General features: G+C 44.8%; 1 protein-coding gene across 3 annotated transcripts in view; it reads left to right on the top strand.

Annotated features, from left to right (window-relative positions):
- The window catches only part of PARVB (parvin beta), a 98030-nt gene that overhangs the window by 69943 nt on the left and 9200 nt on the right, over positions 1-18887 (top strand). For all 3 annotated transcript variants that reach the window (XM_077825785.1, XM_077825803.1, XM_077825794.1), the window contains exons 8-11: positions 1470-1489; positions 6959-7020; positions 11310-11378; positions 13968-14069. In XM_077825785.1, the coding sequence (XP_077681911.1) occupies positions 1470-1489; positions 6959-7020; positions 11310-11378; positions 13968-14069 (253 nt within the window). The remainder of the gene's footprint in view (positions 1-1469; positions 1490-6958; positions 7021-11309; positions 11379-13967; positions 14070-18887) is intronic.

The raw sequence follows: 18887 nt of genomic DNA, 5'->3' as shown, positions 1-18887 counted from the left end.
AAAGATTTTAGCTATATCCTAATATATCACTGATGATCTTTGCGCAACAATTTTTTGCTGTCTCCCTTACCCCCTCTGTGTATAATCCATTTCTGTCCATCCTTATCACACCACGCTGTTAAAGGAGCAGTGTAGGGAATTTGGGGAGGATCAGCAAGATGTTTCCTTGGGACACCTCCTCAAAATGAACTAACTGCTTTCATACAAAAATTGAGTGTGGGAAGGATCTGTAAGGTCTCCCCATCCTTGTGCTGCACAGTGGGAGCCCAGCAGCATACTCCTTTTAATCTTTGCAGCTGGTCTACGTCACTTGCTGTTTTTACAGTTCTCCCAAAGCAAAAGGGATAGAAATGCACTTTGGCTAAAAAGTGAAAGCTCAGACTCTCCATCATGGGGCCTAAAGGCAGTATTAACAAGGGGCTTACATGAGCCCTCTCCAGCTCATCAGTGTCTAGGCTCCTTGTAGGGATGTCTCAACCTTTTATCATTTTGTAGCTAAGTGGAGTACCAGGTGGTTTGCTCCGTGGGGGTCCTTTTGGATGAAACCTTCAGAAATGAGGGCGCAGCTTTTCTGTGCAGACATTAAAGCTCTCGTGGCCCTTTTAAGGGGAATGGAGGTTTGCCATGGTGTCTTTGGCCGAAACTACTTTCCTTCCTCCAGCTTGTGCAGTGTGCTTGGCAGACCTCTTTCTCGGAGGTGGCTGCGGTTCAGTGGTGCTGGATGTAGTTTGTAAAGTGTTTCGTTTTAGGGGGAAAGGTGCTACTGTGTGTTTGGTGTGTAATTAAGTGTGTATTTTTATATGGTGTAGATCTAAATAAATGAGGCACCTAAGTGCTCTGACACAAGTTAGAAACACAACCCCCCCACCCCCCCACAACCTAACCCCATAACAGCCAACAAAACTAAACCCTGGACAGAACTCTCACAAAACTCTTCTGTGCATATAGATAGGCCAGATTCTCAGTTTATGTAAATCTGCATAGCTCCATTGACTTCACCAGCTGAGGACTTGGTTCATGTGTAGTATGTGCCTATGTTATTTCCATAACATACAAATACGCATACCATATATAAGCTATATATATAAATATTCTATTTCTCTAAATAAAACTGTGGTATACCTAACCATCGCAATGCTTATTCTGAACTGTGTAATGTAATCTATTATCTATATGTGTACAGGGATTTGGTATCTAATAATATAAATTGATATATTTATTCATTCACTCTTAGACTTGGAAAAGTAATAATTACGCTTCATCAGTGGAGTTACACCCGGGATACATTTGGCCCATTGTCTTCCTCCAGCATGTTGGCTCTGATTCTGTTGGGTGCTGAGACTTGTACCTCAGTGGGGGTTGAGGATCCTTAGTACCGCACAGGATCAGGCCCAGTAAGGCCAGGATCTTTTCCTTGACGGTAATGATTCATGAACTAAATGAATATTTTCTCATGTTCTCACTTGCAGGATGATGATGGGAAGATTTGGTAAGTAACACATGAACCTTTGAAAGTTGCCCCTTCAAACACATTGACAAAGCGTCTGTGTTTCTTACAAGTTTTTCTTGGGTAGTCCAGGGCAGTGGAGCAGGCAATTGCACAGGGCAGGAGCACATGGCTGGGACAGCTCTGTTACTGGCTGTGGGGAGTACTGCCTGAAGCACCAGGGAGGAGTGGGGACTGGAACACAAGGAACAGCTACCAAAAGAGCCAGAACTACTACTTGGAGTGATGTCCCCATCGGTGCTCCACCGTAGGTGCGGCAGCGCCTTTGTGTCAGAGGTCTTCAATAGCAGTGCCCATCAGACCGCACACGTGCACCTCTCCTCCCCCGCGCTGTGCGGTCTGACCGCCCTCGGACCCTTCTCTACTGCCTGTGGTCTAGTATGGAACAGTTCGCAGAGCCCACTTGGTTATTTAAATAGTCTCTTACCTGTTTTTCCCTCTCGTAGTTAGCTAGCTTCTTCATTTTCTTTTCTTCTCCTTTATCCTTTAAAAAAAAAAAAGTAATTATTTTTTTGTTTTCCCTAATTCCCGTCAGGGATGCTACTCCCTCGCCCTTATGCCTGGCTCTTCTGGGTTTAAGCGGGGCAGGTTTCTCTATAACAGACAGCCATGCACAGTATATCCGTTGCCTGGGAGAGGGACGTTTCCCAGAAGTGTTCCCACTCCTCGTGGAAAAGTCCCTGCAACCAGTGTCAGACCCCAGTTCTTACTGCTCACTGGAGAGACACTCATGCTCAGCAAGGTTGTCTGGTGACCCTCACTCCCCTTGTCCGAGGAACACCATTATAAATGCTGGCGGCAAAGCAGGGTTTGGGGTGGAGGCTGACAGCTCGCGGCCCCCCATGTAATAACCTCCCAACCCCCTGAGGGGTCCCAACCCCCAGTTTTGAGAACCTCGGTACTAAAGCTGTGGCTCTAGAGAGCTCTCTGGCGCCATCTGCTGACTCTTTCCCATATCACACCTCAGCCCTGTGCTCAACACAGGCACTGACCAGAGATCACCCACAGGAATTCACACAGCTGTCAGGCCTCGCTGTAGCTGACACTGCAGATACTCCACTCCTCAGACAGGAGGTGTCCCAGATCTCACCCACTTCTCAGTCAACACGCTCTTCGTGCTCTCCCACAAGGACAGCATCTCCTTTCCTTAGTGATGTCGAGGAGGATGTGGGTGATTATCAAGACTCTCTTGCCCCATCAACATCAGGACAATTAACATCAACTTACCAGCCTTACTCTGCCGCAAGTAGGGCACCCAGCCTTTTCAGGGGCCCCTATGGATGCAACCATATATTCTCTTTCCCTCTAATTGGCCATATTGGGACCCCCATGGCACAATTTGGTAATCCCACACCGCTGCAAACACGCCGACCTCCATCCATCCCCTCTTCAACAATCTCTCAACTTCCAGAAACACAGCCTCCACAATACCGCTACTGGAGGAGGAACTGGAAGGAGAGCAGGATGAGGAGGTACCTCTGGTCCTGCCGTTTTCTTCATCTTCACCTGATGAAGCCATCATGCCACCACCTCCCACTGCAGCTGATGATTTTCGTCACTTTCAGGACTTGTTTTATGGAGTGGCTGACTCCCTAAACATCCCACTTGAAGAGTCATGGAACAACAACGTGAACTGATTGACGTTCTCCATACTCGACAACAAAAATTGCTCTACCTATTAAAGATGCGCTATTTGAACCTATAAACCTTTTGCAGACTCCAGCTTCTATCCCCCCCTACATGCAAATGGGCAGATAGGAAATATTATGAACCTGCAAAAAATGTGGAGTTATTGCCCCAAATTCCCTCGTGGTGAATGCGGTGCAAGAGAATGGCCATCAATGCCAATCCCGATCTGGTCATCCTGACTGAGACTGGAAACATTTAGATCTCTTGGGCAGAAAATCCTATTCATCTGCTACCCTCCAGTTTCGATTTTCCAACTACGAGGCCCTTATGGCTAAATATCGTTATAAAGTTTATTCTAAGCTGGAGGAACTTTGCCAGGATCTGCCAGGGGAAAAAAGGGAACAATTCCTGCACCTCATTTCGGAAGGTCATGACCCCACAGGCCTCCCTGGACTCAGCTGATACAACTGCCCATCCATTGCTACTGCAGTAGTAATGCGACATGCATCATGGTTGTACCTTTCAGGATTCCCTAAGGAGGTGCAAAATACGGTCGAGGATCTCCCGTTTGAGGGAGAAAAACTCTTTTCTGAGCGCACGGACAACTCCTTACACTCATTGAAAGATCCCGAGCCACTTCAACCTACAGGACACGTACTTTCATATTGCAGTACACCCTGCTCACAGACATTTCTTACAATTCATCGTCGGCCACGGTCACTACCAGTACAGGGTACTACCCTTCAGACTATCCACAGCTTTTGACTTTTTTCCAAAGTACTCGCAGTGGTCATGGCCTTCCTCTGCAAACAAGGCATCACCATTTCCCAGTATCTAGATGATGGCCTTCTCAAAGCGCCATCCAAGACCGAAGCACTCCGAGCAGTCCACACTACAATGACCCTCTTTACAAAACTGGGCCTCCTTATCAATTTTGAAAAGTCCACACTAACCCCAGTGCAAACGCTGGAATTCATTGGTGCTCTATTCGATGCCAAGTGGGCAAGAGCGTTTTTACCACCTCACAGGTTCACAGCAATAACACAACTAGTTTCAACCACCCGAGCATGCCCCCAAATCCCAGCACTTACATGCCTCCCACTTGTGGGACATGTGGCTGCTGCTACATTTGTGGTCAAACACACGAGGCTGCATGTGCGGGGTGTCTTCAGGGCTGGCTCATACAGTATATCTTCCTCACAAGCACAGCATGCAAAAACTCCTGTCCATGCCAACCCAGGTCAAGGACTTACTGCTGTGGTAGATGTGCCCGACAACATCTGTGCCAAGGTCCCTTTTCTTCAACCTCCGTGATACTTACCGTAATTGCAGCCAGGTGCACTCTAACAGCCAATCTGTGCTGTTTGGGGTGAAGGAGGTAGTTCAATCTGAGAGGTAATGGAGCTCAGGCAGCATCGACCTGTCTGTCGGCACACCGAAGTTGGAACCGGTTCCACATCTAGTAGAATCGCACCTGCTATTTATCACGATATGTTTTACTGAATCTGAACAGGTTATTTCTGTATCGTACTGTGATACTTACCACTGATGCCTCCCTCCTCGGCTGGGGAGTGAATCTATGCAAGCACACTATACAGGGCTGATGGATGCCCACTGAGTTCACCTTACCAATCAACATCCTGGAACTGAGAACGGTCCACAATGCCTGCCAACATTTCCTACCACTCCTCAGAAACCGGACTGTTCGAGTAATGACGGACAACCTCGCTTGCATGTATTACGTCAACAGGCAAGGAGGTGCCAGGTCCCATTCCCTATGCTCAGAAGCAATTAAGCTATGGAATTGGTGTATCCACAACATCTCCATCTCTTCTGTGTATCTCCCTGGACATCAAAATATGACAGTGGATGTGCTGAGCAGAACCTTCTCGCACGAGCATGAATGGCAGCTCGTCATGAGAGCACTCCGACCCATCTTCTGTTGATGGGGTCATCTCACCATAGACCTTTTCACCACTCACGAGAACACCCACTGTCCTCAATTTTGTTCCAGAGCAGGCCTGGGATGTGATTTGCTGAGGGATGCATACATTATGAACTGGAATGTGCCACTTCTGAATGCCTTCCCTCCCTTTCCCCTCCTGTTCCGAGTCTTATGCAAGATACAGGAAGATCAAGCTCTGGTTATACTAATAGCACCAACATGGCCATGACAAGTCTGGTACGCGTACCTGCTTCACATGACACTCTCTCGGCCTATAAACCTTCCCCCAGCATCGTGGCTCCTCTCTCAGGACAGGGGATGCATTCACCATCCTACTTCGCGGATGCTCCTCCTGAAAGCTTGGTCCTTTGTGGCTCTGGGATTCAGAAATAACTGTTGAGATTCAGTAAAACATATCTTGATAAATAGCAGGTGCGATTCTACTGGACGTACCTATTCCCACACGTGGAACCGGTTCCAACTTCGGTGTGCCGACAGACAGGTCGATGCTGCCTGAGCTCCATTACCTCTCAGATTGGACTACCTCCTTCAGCTCAAACAGCACGGATTGGCTGTTATTTCTCTTAGAGTGCACCCGGCCGCAATTACCACATTCCACTGCTCTGTCGAGGGATATTCAGGATTTGCACATCCCATTGTCAAACATTTTCTTAAGTGTGTTCGAAACCTATACCCTAACATACATCCCCCCACTCTGGGACCCCAGCCTAATGGCAGCCTGCTCGCTCCTTCATCTAAGCACTGTGTGAGACCAAGAAAAAAGGCGTGTTGGGTTCGAGTTGGGTAACCTCTTTGGGGCCTGTGAATCTGGAGCCGCTGGAGAAGGCACAGTCTCTCTTCATACAGAAGGAAAATGACTTTCATTGACTTCAGCGTGAATACAACTTTCATCAAATGCAGTGGATTTACCATTAAAATATCAACAGAAGTAATGCACTCATATTTAATTAGTTTAAATCAATTTAGATGAGATTAATTAGTGAGTGCGCAGACCTGTTGAAGTGTAAATCGCTATGGAAGTGCTAAATGCTTATTCTTTACATTGAATACTGGGGTGGAGGATGGGGGGAAATCAGGTCTGCGTTCAGGCCTTAATTCAGCAAGATACCTACTTGCATGACTCAGGGCTGGTCTATGCTGGCACTTTACAGCGCTGCAACTTCCTCACCCAGGGGTGTGAAAAAACACCCCCCTGAGCGCTGTAAGTTTCGGGGATGTCAAGCGCCAGTGTAGACCGTGCCCCAGAGCTGGGAGCTGCTCCCCTCGTGGACTACACAAGCCATGACTACAGAAGGCATGTTAATGCTCTGCCGCGGCAGCACTTTAATGTTGCTAGTGAAGACGTGCCCCAACTTCAAGCCTGTGAGTAGCTTAATTTAAGTCAATGGTACTCCTAGCGTGCTTAAAGTTAAGCTTGCGAGTAAGTACCTAGCTGAATCAGGGCCCGATTGCTGTATCACTCAGCAACGGGCATACACAATTCCTGAAGAACACAAACATCAAGTAATATTCAATGACCATTTGATATAGAGAAAAATAGGCCATAGGGCAACTTTTCTTTCCGTTTGTAATAGATGTTTTTTGTTTTCATGTGTCTGTTTTCTGTATTGAATGTGAAATGCAGAAGGGAAATCCCCCGATTTAAGACACCATTTTCAACTACTCCCAAGATTCCCAATTCAGTTTGCTCTGGCCTTTAGACACCTATATTGGCTGACTGATTTTTGTTTGAATCTCCATTGTGTGTTTCCTAAGACAAGGAACAAAGAAAATTAACATACATAACTTGCTTCCACATCTGACTGTTACAGCAGAATTGATTTTTCTAACATTGCTTTCGTCTCTTTGTGAATCAGAACGAGATGCCTTTGACACCCTCTTTGACCATGCACCAGATAAACTCAGCGTCGTGAAAAAGGTGAAATATTTTAAAAACGTATTTCCTACTGTAGTCAGTAGTGGATTGAAAAGCAGGAAGGGGTCCCAGAAGTCTGGAAACCTGTAGAAAATATTTGTGGTATCAGTGGAAAAAATATGCCCATCAGAATCATACAAATTTCACTCCAAAGTTACAACTGAAGTGCTTATCTTGAAGCTTTGTGGCTTGGCCCAGTATTCACTGGAGTCAGTTAAGACTCCCATAATTTCAAGTGGGTTTTGGATGATTCTTGGTGTTTGTCAGCCCTCTTCCATACAGCACTTTGAGAAAAACTACAGGTATTAATATCCAAAAGAAGCATCCAGTGTCTGATCTGAGCAATTGTCTTGTACAAGGGGTGCCCTTCCACAGCTGGAGAATCTCCCTAGTGTACTGTGGCTGTCAGAGGGATAGATATGAGTTGTGATTCACCAATTATGGCTGCAAGAAGTTGTAATACACACACACTCACTCACTCAATCTTGCTCTCTTTATTTATTTAAACTTCACTTCCATTAATGCATCCAAAGGGATGCTCACTTACGACAGCTGGAACAATCCCCTGGGTCTGTTCTTCTGATACAGATCACAGGCCACCCTCTGTTCCACCTTCAACATGCCACTTTTGGGGGGCAGAGGGAAAAGGAAGAATAGCCATTAATCTGGGCCAGCTTTTGTTAATATATCCATCTGGAAGAGAACAGACAAAGATTTTGCATTATTCCATTGGCTTGTGCAAATACCAGTGTTAAACTGTTGAGCATAAAACTGAGTAACTATTTTACATAGAGATTGGAACTGAAATTTGCTTCTTTGCATTATATGATTGTTATTATTTGTATTACTAGTAGGGTTATCAATTAATCACAGTTAACTCATGTGATTGATTAAAAAAAATGAATCGTGATTAAAAGAATTGATTGCCATTAATTGCACTTAGAATACCAATTGAAATTTATTAAATATTTTTGGATGTTTTTGTACATTTTCAATATTGATTTCCGTTACAACACAGAATACAAAGTGCACAGTGCTGACTTTATATTATTATTTTTGATTGCAAATGTATGCCCTGTAAAAATGATAAACAAAAGAAATAGTATTTTTCAATTCACTTCATACAAGTACTGTAGTGCAATCTCTTTAGTGTGAAGGTGTAACTTACAAATGCAGATTTTTTTTTTTTGGTTGTGTAACTGCACTCAAAAACAAAACAGTGTAAAACTTTAGTGCCTACAAGTCCACTCAGTCCTACTTCTTATTCTGCCAATTGCTAAGACAAACAAGTTTGTTTACATTGACGGGAGATACTGCTGCCTGCTTCTTATTTACAATGTCACCTGAAAGTGAGAACGGGCGTTCACATGGCACTTTTATAGCTGACGCTGCAAGATGTTTACATGCCAGATGCGCTAAAGTTTCATATGCTCCTTCATGCTTCAGCCACCATTCCAGAGGACATGCTTCCATGCTGATGATGCTCGTTAAAAAAAAATGCGTCAATTAAATTTGTGACTATACTCCTGGGGGAAGGGGAGAAACTGTATGTCTCCTGCTCTGTTTTACCCACATTCTGCATATATTTCATGTTATAGCAGTCTCAGATGATGACCCAGTATATGTTCGTTTTAAGAATGCTTTCACAGAGATTTGACAAAACACAAAGAAGGTACCGATGTGAGATTTCTAAAAATAGCTACAGCACTCAACCCAAGGTTTAACAATTTGAAGAGCCATCCAAAATCTGAGAGGGACGAGGTGTGGAGCATGCTTTTAGAAGTCTTAAAAGAGCAACACTCTGATGCAGAAACTACAGAACCCAAACCACCAAAAAGGAAAATCAACCTTCTGCTGGTGGCATCTGACTAAGATGATGAAAATGAACATGTGTCAGTCAGCAGCATGGATGTATGTCCTCTGGAATGATGGGTGAAGCATGAAGGGACATATGAATCTTTAGCACATCTGGCATGTAAATATCTTGCAATGTCAGCTACAACAGTGCCATGCGAATGCCTGATCTCACTTTCAAGTGACATTGTACACAAGAAACGGCATTATCTCCTGAAAATTGTAACCAACCTTGTTTGTCTGTGTGATTGGCTGACCAAGAAATAGGACTGAGTGGACTTGTAGGCGCTAAAATTTTACATTGTTTTATTTTTGAATGCAGGTTTTTTGTACATAATTCTACATTTGTAAGTTCAGTTTTCATGATAAAGAGATTGTACTACAGTACTTGTATGAGGTGAGCTGAAAAATATTTTTTTATTTTTTACAGTGCAAATATTTGTAATAAAAATAAATATAAAGTGAGCACTGTACACTTTGTATTCTGTGTTTTAATTGAAATTAATATATTTGAAAATGTAGTAAACATCCAAAAATATTTAAAATAAATGGTATTCTATTGTTGTTTAACAACACTATTAATCACGATTAATTTTTTTTAATCGCTTGACAGCCCTAATTAGTAAAGCACCTAGGAGCCCTAGTCATGGACCAGGACAGAAGAGGTGTTTTCCAGGATACATTTAAACTAACACGTTTAGGCGTGTAGCATGGGCAAGTTTTTATTTTTCCATTCTGAAACTGCTGCTAAAGCATTTTTAAAAAGTTGATTGAATTTTAAGTGAATGCTGCCCATTTAATATACACTTTAAAATCTGACTCCACGTCCCTCTAAAAATATTTTAAGCTGATGGCTAGATTGCTGGGATAAATATCTTAGTACAGTAACTCCTCGCTTAACGTTGTAGTTATGTTCCTGAAAAATGGTACTTTAAGCTAAAGGATGTAAAGCGAATCCAATTTCCCCATAAGAATTAAAGTAAATAGGCGGGGTTAAGTTCTAGGGAATTTTTTTTCACCCTTTAATACTATACACAGTGATGATGATTGTGAAGCTTGGTTGAGGTGGTGAAGTCAGAGGGTGGGATATTTCCCAGGAAATACCTTACTGCTAAATGATGAACTAGCAATTGGTTGAGCCCTCAAGGGTTAACTCGTTGTTAATGTAGCCTCGTGCTCTACAAGGCAGCACGAATGGAGGGAGGGGAGACAGCATGGCAGACAGAGACAGAGAGACACACCCTGTGTGTGAGAGAGAGGTGCGCATTGCTCCTTTAAGTACGCTGACCCCACTCTAAGTACATTGCCTTTTTAAGTAGATCAGCAAGCTGAGAGGGCAGCTGCTGCTAGGAATTTCCCTCCACTGTCATGTGTTCCTCCTGCTCTATGGAAGATGGAGTAAGCAGGGTGCAGGAGCAGGGGGGAGGGGGACACCCTGAAATTAGCCCCCATCTTCCTCCGACCCTCCGCACAGCAAGCAGGAGGCTCTGGGGAGCAGCTCCAAGGCAGAGGGCAGGAGCAGCACATGGCAGTGGGGGGAGGGACAGCTGAACTGCCGGCAATTGGTAGCCTGCTGGGTGGCTGCCACATAGGGAATTTAGGGGAGAGGGGAGCTGATAGGGGGGCTGCCGGTCCACCCTGGTTCCAAGCCCCCAACAGCTAGCTGCTACGGGCTGCTCTTCCTGCAAGCAGTGGACAAAGCAGGCGGCTGCCAAATGACGTTATAAGGGAGCATTGTGCAATTTTAAACAAGCATGTTCCCTAACTGATCAGCAATGTAACAACGTTAACTGGGATGACTTTAAGTGAGGAGTTACTGTATATATTCATGCTGCTGTTGTCCCTCTGCTGAATGGTAGCAGATGTCTAGGGCCTTGCAGATCAGCTTCCTGTTCAGATGGAAATCAGACATACAGAGCCTGGGTATATTCTTATTGTAACTTGTTTATTTATACACACACACACCAGTTCTGGAACAGAGGGGTCACAAACGGCACACAGACCATCCCTTCATTCAAGAATCTCAGCCCAGTACCAAGGCCCAATTCCCATAGAACAGTTCTGGCGCAAGAATTGGCTCTGTTTAGAGAATTAGGGCAGGCAGTGCACACTCCTGCTGCTTACCATGGCTCCCCCAAGAACCTGCAACTGAACCAACACCACCATAGCATTTCCTCCAAGACTAAAAATGTGCTCGCATGCTAAGAAAAATAACTTGTAAGAGGTGACTCCTGCCATAATACTGTTGCAATGGAGATAGTAATTTACACTGCTGTATCACTTTAATTCTTACATTTTTTTATTTTTGTGTGTACTGACAAAGAGGGTATTGTGACAATTGTTTACCAATCTTTTTAGTCTAATGCTGTATTAACCCTACCATATGGACATTGGTTCTTGTTTCTAATCTCATTAATCCTTGTCATCTTCCTTTACAGTCTCTGATCACCTTTGTGAACAAACACCTAAATAAGCTAAACTTGGAAGTGACAGAATTAGAAACACAGGTAGGCGTTCTATACAAGAAAATAAATCTCAAGGTGTAAATTACAAATTTAGGCCCCAGTTGTGCAAACTGTTTTGCATGTGCTTCTCTTTATACACGTGAATAGTTTTGCTAGAGGGATACACATGTGTGTTTGCCTTATTTTGTAGGTGATGGTTATTTGCAGTAATGTTTGCCTCTGGCTGCTTCTCTTGCCCACTTATTGCACACATGACTTATAGCAGATGCAGCTGGTAATTTGTAACCTCGCCTGACTTCAGATAACAAGAGAAGTTTTAGAATATTTAATATTTGTTTGTGATATTGACTGTAATATATGGCTGGGTTTCAGACCAATGTTTCGAACACATCAAAGAAAACATGTGCAAAGCACTCGCTGTATTACTTAAATTATGGATGAGAGCAGGTGACGGGCATGTCTTTTCCAACTGTGTGAATTCAGGCTGTTGATCTGAACCAGGATATCCTCAGTTGATTCAGTAATTGTTGTGGCATAGGTCTGTCTGTGTTTAACTCAGTTTGGGTATTGGATATCCTTCAAAACACTATAACCCAATCAAACGTGAGTTCTGGAGACACTGGGGCATGTTGCTTTCACTCAGCTGCGAGCATATCAGAAGCTTGCATAGCTCTAACTGCTGTAATAGAAACAATTAAACTGTGTAATGGAAGAGAGTTCATAAAAGATAAAGACTGCTTTAAAATGGGACTACATGGTTAACTTATTCTTTGCTGTTTGCCCAGGAGAGTAAGTGTGGGCACTGGATAGCCTAGGGAATTGGTTATGGACTACTGAGCATTTCATCTGGGTAATTGGTCTGAATCTGGCCTAGGCTGATATAGATTAAATTGATCATCCACTGATGGAAATTCTGGGGCCTTAGTGAATGGGAGGTTTCAGTCCAGTTCTGGGGCCTGGCTATCTTTATCACAAAAATTGACTTGAGCTCTCTGCTGAGATACCTGTGATTAATTGGGCTATGGAGACTTGATCCACCCTCTTGCCCCAAGAGTCTTGTATGATTGCTATCAATGCGGTATCTGATTTATGGGTACAGATCTTTGATCTCCAAGGGCTGTCAATCCAGCATCGTTCACCAGTGCTGAAATGTACAAAGAATGTAAAAAATACAAGAAAATGCGCCAGGGGAGGTTAGAATAAATGGAAATATTGGTTAGATGAGACACCTTCTATTTTAGGAATCAATCAGAATCTTGGAACTCCACCATTGCACTTACGGTGGAAGCAGTTGCTAGACTGCAGTGCAAAGTGGTCAGAATTAACGAGGATTTTTATGCTCTGGAAAGTAGGTTGAGAGGCTGTCATGTCTGACAAGTTACTAGATAACACAGAATTTTGATCACTGAACTATTGCTTACCTTGGTCAGATAGTGCAGTAGTACATAAACGTGCTGGCTGGGTTTTCTGTACTACTGTCCCTAACTAGATGGAATGAGACCTGGTCAAGTGTTTTGAGAATTTCTTCCTCTAGTGGCTGGCCTACAAAGTGGATGTAGATAAAGATTTTTCAAAAGAAACAAATAGCAACAAAGACCCTAACTCCTATTCATTTCCAATTGGAGTTAGGCACCTCTCTGCCATTTGTGCCTTTGAAAATCTCCCCCTTAAGTCTACTGACAGCTAACAGGAGTTTCTGCTTCTGCTAAAGTGGTAGTGGCTTATCCCATGCCACATTTATGTGGCTCTGGTTTTGGAAGTGTAGGTCTCTGTGGATTGTTGCACTGCTTTATTATTACTGTAGCGCATAAGAGCCCTAGTCATGGACCAGGACCCCATGGTTCTGGATGTTGTACAACACAGAACAAAGATCGCTCTTGCCCCAGAGAACTCTTTGCATGTTCCACCTTATCTCTGATTAAAAAGTTCAGGGGATGTCAGACAGGTCATATTGGAACCAATATAGAGAATTCTGTTTGAAAGATACAGTACCTACCAACATTTAAAAGGAATTGTATGGGTTTACAGCAGTGATACTCTACTGGTGGGTCTCTTCATAAGCTTGGTGTGGCTCTCCTCTTGGGTTGGAGCACCTCATCCCAAGTCACGTGAACATACATATGGTGTAAAACAAGGAAAAGGCATGCAAAAGAGTTTTGTGTGGTCTTCTGGGTTGTCTTTTAAAGATATAGTTTCCCATTATCAATGTAGCACATAGTTACTCATAGTGAGGGTGGTGAAAACAGTGCACTCAGATGTGGGGAGACATCCCTGTGCCCCTCTGCAGCAACCTGTCTAGCCACTTAGGGACTCCAAAGAAAAACCCGTTCGGCATTCCTCAGCTGAAAGGATATTGACCATGATACAGGGCCTGATGGTTGAGTCTGGGGAGAAGAGGAACTGGCCAAGGGTCCTACTGTTTCTGACACAAGTGCAGTAAACTCCTTCTGAGTCCTGAATGGGGCAGAAGGTAGATTATTAAATGTCTGTAAACCAGCTAATGAAGTGCTGCAAGTAGAGGTAAATGGTTTGAGCCGTTTATCTTGATTTTTCTCATTGGTTGCAAAGCCTCGCATGAAACCAAATGCCTCTTGCCTGTCATCTGGGAATTTCACCAGTATCTCTCCTCAGTTTGCAGATGGTGTCTATTTGGTATTGCTCATGGGTCTGCTCGAAGACTATTTTGTTCCACTCCACCACTTTTATTTAACACCTGAAAGTTTTGATCAGAAGGTGAGTAGAAATTCCAATCTGGACTCTGCTCACTACCATATCCCACATGCTATTTTCCATCCATTGGCTGAATTCTCTTCATGCCCAGTTAAGCCAGAGTATAGCCATATCCTTTCTTTCAAAGGCTGTAGCGAAGGTGCATTCGTTATAACACTTGGCAGTTCCTAGAATCCTTACTTTAAAGGTTGCCTGTGAAACAAAGGTGTAAATCCCAGTGACTTTACCAATACTTCCTGAATGACTATACCTATAAACATATTTAAGAGAAGAAAAGCTAGGTCCTGCGATGTCCAGCACAGTTGTGGTCATATGATGTTTATAAACCAAAAGGATATAAAATAATAAATAGTTTGCACTTACATAGAACTTTTACGTGTTCAAATTGAATAACTTATTTAATTATTATTACAGCAATGCTTAGAGGCCACTCTGAGACCAGGGCCCCATTTTGCTAGGCATCGTATATAGTCACAATAAGAGACAATCCCTGCCCTGAGCTACTTACAAATCCAAGAAAGGCATAAGAAGGGCAAAAGGTGGGAGACGGGAAGTCTTGTCCCCATTTTACAGGTGGGAAACTGAGGCACAAAGAGACTAAGTGACTTGCCCAGACTAGCATAGGCAGTCAGCACCACAGTGCTAGGAATTGAACCCAGATGTCCTGAGTCTCAGTCCAGTGCCTTCACCACAAAGCCATCCTTTATCTTTCCTAATTTTTGTCACTTCCCTGTAAAATGTGGAAATAAATAATATTACCTCTAATGTGTATGAGGAACTGACGCAGAGCAGTAGTGACTTGGCCAAGGCCACACAGCCGGTCTCTGACTGTATTGGGGTTAGAACTCATTTGCTCAGCACTGATAGTGGGACTGACTCTGTACCAGATGCACAGTCAAACATAGGCTCTGATCCTGCAATGAGCACCCTATTGGCAGCATGCCACACAAAACCGCACTGAAGTAAATAGGAATCTACACCAGCTCAGGGATCTGCTTGTGCACAAGTCACATTGTTCCTGCCCCAAGGGGTTTGTAATCTAGGTACACAGTTTTCCTCTGGGTCTCCCAGTGTTCTGTCTATCTAGCTAAGCATTTTCATGTATTTCTTTCCATATGGTAAGATGTGAATGATGGCGTCTGAGCTGAAGTGGGTTATTGTGGATGGGCATCACAGACGAAGTGAGCTGTGAGGAGAGGGTAAGGATTTGCCACGCTGTTGCAGCGAGGGGCGGCCTAGATCAGTGGTGCCTAGAGTGATAAGCAAGTTGTGAATGTTGCATGCCATTGGGAGGGGCGATAGGTTGTCTGTGTTGGGCCTTCCCAACAGCCATGGAGAGGAGGGGCAGTGCTGGCTGCTGACTGCCTACTCGGGTTGGGCCCCATGGGCCCTCCTTCACAATGGGTGTGCCACAGGGCTGAAATTGAGTGAGTGGCATTGCAACCTGGTGCACAGGGGTCACTGTGCCACTGAGGTTTGGCCCTGCCATCCCCCCGTCATGGTGGAGAAGTGGCAGGACCAAATCTGAGTGGGCAGAGGGGCAGCCAGCTCTGCTCCTCCTCACTGCTGCTGGGGGGCTGGCTCCTACACCAGGGCTTGCCCGACCTCCTCCCACTTCCAGCAGCTCGTTTCCTCTCTGCTCTGCCCACAGGACTTGCTGAGTGACAGCCTCAAGACCTGCTACAAGAAGGAGGAACTGCAGGGCATGGGAGAGGGGCAGTAGGGAGCCCTGGAATGTACCATGTGAAAAATTTCAGGGATGGCCCTTGGTTTAGATATCCTGGTTCACTGTTATCTTCTGTGCTATGTAATCCTCCTCCATGCTATGCAGTGGTGCAAGTACGGTGGTACGGTCTGGTACGCCATACCAGTAAGATATTTATAGCTGGTATGGTGTACTGGAAAGACACAGGAGGAGCCTGCCCCACCCCAGCCCTTCCACGTAGCTGCATCTCCTGAGTCCTCCTGCCTGGGCTCTGTAGAGCAGCCCCGCCGGAGGACAGGGGTGGGGTGGGGTTGGGTTGGGGCCCGACGGCCCCACATTCTGCTCCTTGCCCCACTGCGGTTCCCAGGAGAGTCCTGAGCAGCCCTGCCAAAGGACGGTGGATACAGCAGCTGCTTCTGCCTCACATTCTTCTGTTCCTTTCGCCGCTGCAGTTCCAGAGAGCCTTGATCTCCCAGAAACCTCAGTGGTGAAAGGAACAGAACATGGGGCCACCAGGTGTACTGCCCCCAGCCCTTCCAAGCAGCTGTGTCTCCTGAGTCCTCCTGCCTGGTGTCTGTACAGCAGCATGCCCCAACTCCTCCCCCACCCATGTAATGTGGGATGGATGTGGATCATGGGGAGGGGACGGGGAGAGCGCGGGGGCCCCAGGCTGGGGACAGAGCGGGGACGAGTCACGTGGGTGGGGTCACATGGGGCAGTCACGTGCCTCCCCTTTGTGTCCTTTCCATGAGTGCAACGTACCAGCAAGAAATGATTTCTACTTGCACCACTGATGCTATGTAATCTTTCAGTGAGTTCAGTGCCAAGCACAGTGGGGCCCTGACCCTGGTTGCAGGCCTTAGATGCTTCTGGAGTACAAACAATGTATCTGCCCCCTGCGAGGTTGGCTCCTTGTTCTGGTGGGGTTCTGTGGAGCTCTGGTCTGGCGCATAGTGCATTCCAGGGTTATGAATAGGAGTGAAGCTGGCTGCATTGCGGGTTGACATGTTAGTAACGTTGCAGGAACTTAGTAGTCTTTAAGGGCATGATCCTGCAAAATGCTGAGCACCTTCAATTCCTGCTGACTTTAGTGGAGGTGGTTGAGGCCCAGAGTCTACCAGGAGGAGCCCAACACCTTAAAGGACTTGGTCTTCACTGCCCAACTCACCTTTGATGGATATAGCTCATCCTCATCAGAAGGGATCGTACCATACCGTAGGGCAAAAAATATATTGTACCAAATTAGGAAAGTATTGTAACTGACTGAAGAATTTGCCTGAAACTCCTTGTCCTGTTAACCGGTGTCGATTCCGCTGAGAAACAGCAACCTGGGGTTTGCTGACTCCCTTAGGCAGGTGATGATGAGTTGCCAGATGTGGATGTATGGGAGGTAGGAGTGGCTTCCTGGAGAGGAGAGACGAGAATCCAGGATGTGGTCTGAGAAATCCTATGAGAGAAACACCTAGGAGTAACCGAGCCTGAGGATAAGATCTGAGTGTATCTTTTGTTATCTTAGAGTTTTCTTTTCCTAATAAAGAAATGCCAAGGGAGTGGGTGATGATGATGGACTTCATATTCTGTGTGGACTATGTTTATAGAGCAGGTTGGGAAAGATGAATATTTTATTATTTCATTAAAAAAACCCTTCATGGGTACTGCTTAGCTTTTTTTTTTTTCTTCCAGTTTTTCTTTCTTTCTCTCTCTCTTATGGGTTGAATTTTCTTGCGTATAAAATCGTACAATGCCTATCTATATGCCATAGCTACTCAGCTGTGATTGTGGTGTTGCTTGTTTATGTCTAGCTGCATGAGACTCATGCTGAACCAAAGTTATTAGATATTGTTTTGAACCAGACACGGAAAAAGAAAGTGTGTCTGTGAGCATGGGGAGGGATTAGTTTGCTTTTATTTGTGAACTGTGCATCTCTTTCTACCTCTGAAATTGGTTTTGCCTAAATAAATCAAGGAAAAACAGGAGTAGGAGGAAAGATTACAATTCTGATCAATTAATCCCACAAAGGGAGCTTTTTCTCATCCTAATGCAAAGGGGTTTTGTATGCATAACTCCCTCACTCACTGAGATGAGTAGTTTTAATTACATCTCCCCCCTCATGGCACATATCTCCAGAGTCAATCACTTAAAGGGACAAAAATACAAAGATCTCTTTGCACAAATTACCTTTCCACATGCAGAGAGGAAGAATTTCTTAAACGTCAGTAGGCATCCAGAAGAAAAGCTGATTGCTCACATTAAATCCTTTCAGACTAACATTCTCTCCCCAACAGGTTTCTCTTCTAAGGGCTTGTCTACACTGGCAATTTACAGCACAGCGGCTTTCTGGGTCGGGTGTAGAAAAACACGCCCCTGAGCGCAGGAAGTTTCAGTTCTGTAATGCGTCAGTGTAGACAGTGCACTAGCGCTGGGAGCCGCGCCTCTCGTGGAGGTGTTTGGTTTTTTTTAGAGTGCAGGGAGAGCTCTCTCCCAGCGCTGTGCCCACACAAGCCAAGCAACGCTTTAGCTTTGCCAGTGTAGACTAACCCTACTTGATCCTCTTCATATTTTTCTTTCCTGTATGTCTCCCTGTTCTGTTCTCTGACTTCGCCTTAATTCTAAGAATAGTTTTTGTGGGTTCTCTGTTAATGTGACTGTCTTCTTTTTCATAGAACCCAGAAGCCCTCTTTTCCTCTGTCAAGATACTGCTCTTAATTATTACTGAGGGACAGCCGTTTACTGTTGCTGATTGGTACTTAGTTTGTAATGATCTAGTGAAAATAATTTGAAAATGTTAAGCCTGACCTTACTTCTAATCTCTCTCCCTAATTGTCACCTGCTTTCTGTTGAAAATTACTGCTTGGATGGCAGATGATCTGTTCCGTAGAGTCTGAAACACTATAATTTATCATGAGTATACAGACAGGAAAAGCTCACCAGAAATGCAGATGTTTCTGCCCTCATATAAAGGCTGTGACATCTTGACTTCTCCAGGTCCCTCCCTGCCCTACATTTGTATGATTTATTGATCTCAGTAGCACACCCAGTCTCCAACACAGAGACTTGATTGTTCTGCCAAGCTTTTGTGGGGTTTCCTAATTCAGACTGTACTCCATCTTAAATTT

Source organism: Eretmochelys imbricata, chromosome 1 (assembly GCF_965152235.1).
Source record: "Eretmochelys imbricata isolate rEreImb1 chromosome 1, rEreImb1.hap1, whole genome shotgun sequence".
NCBI classification, from domain to species: Eukaryota; Metazoa; Chordata; order Testudines; family Cheloniidae; genus Eretmochelys; species Eretmochelys imbricata.
The sequence above is the reverse complement of the archived record's forward strand: the minus strand, read 5'-3'. Positions and strand labels throughout refer to the sequence as shown.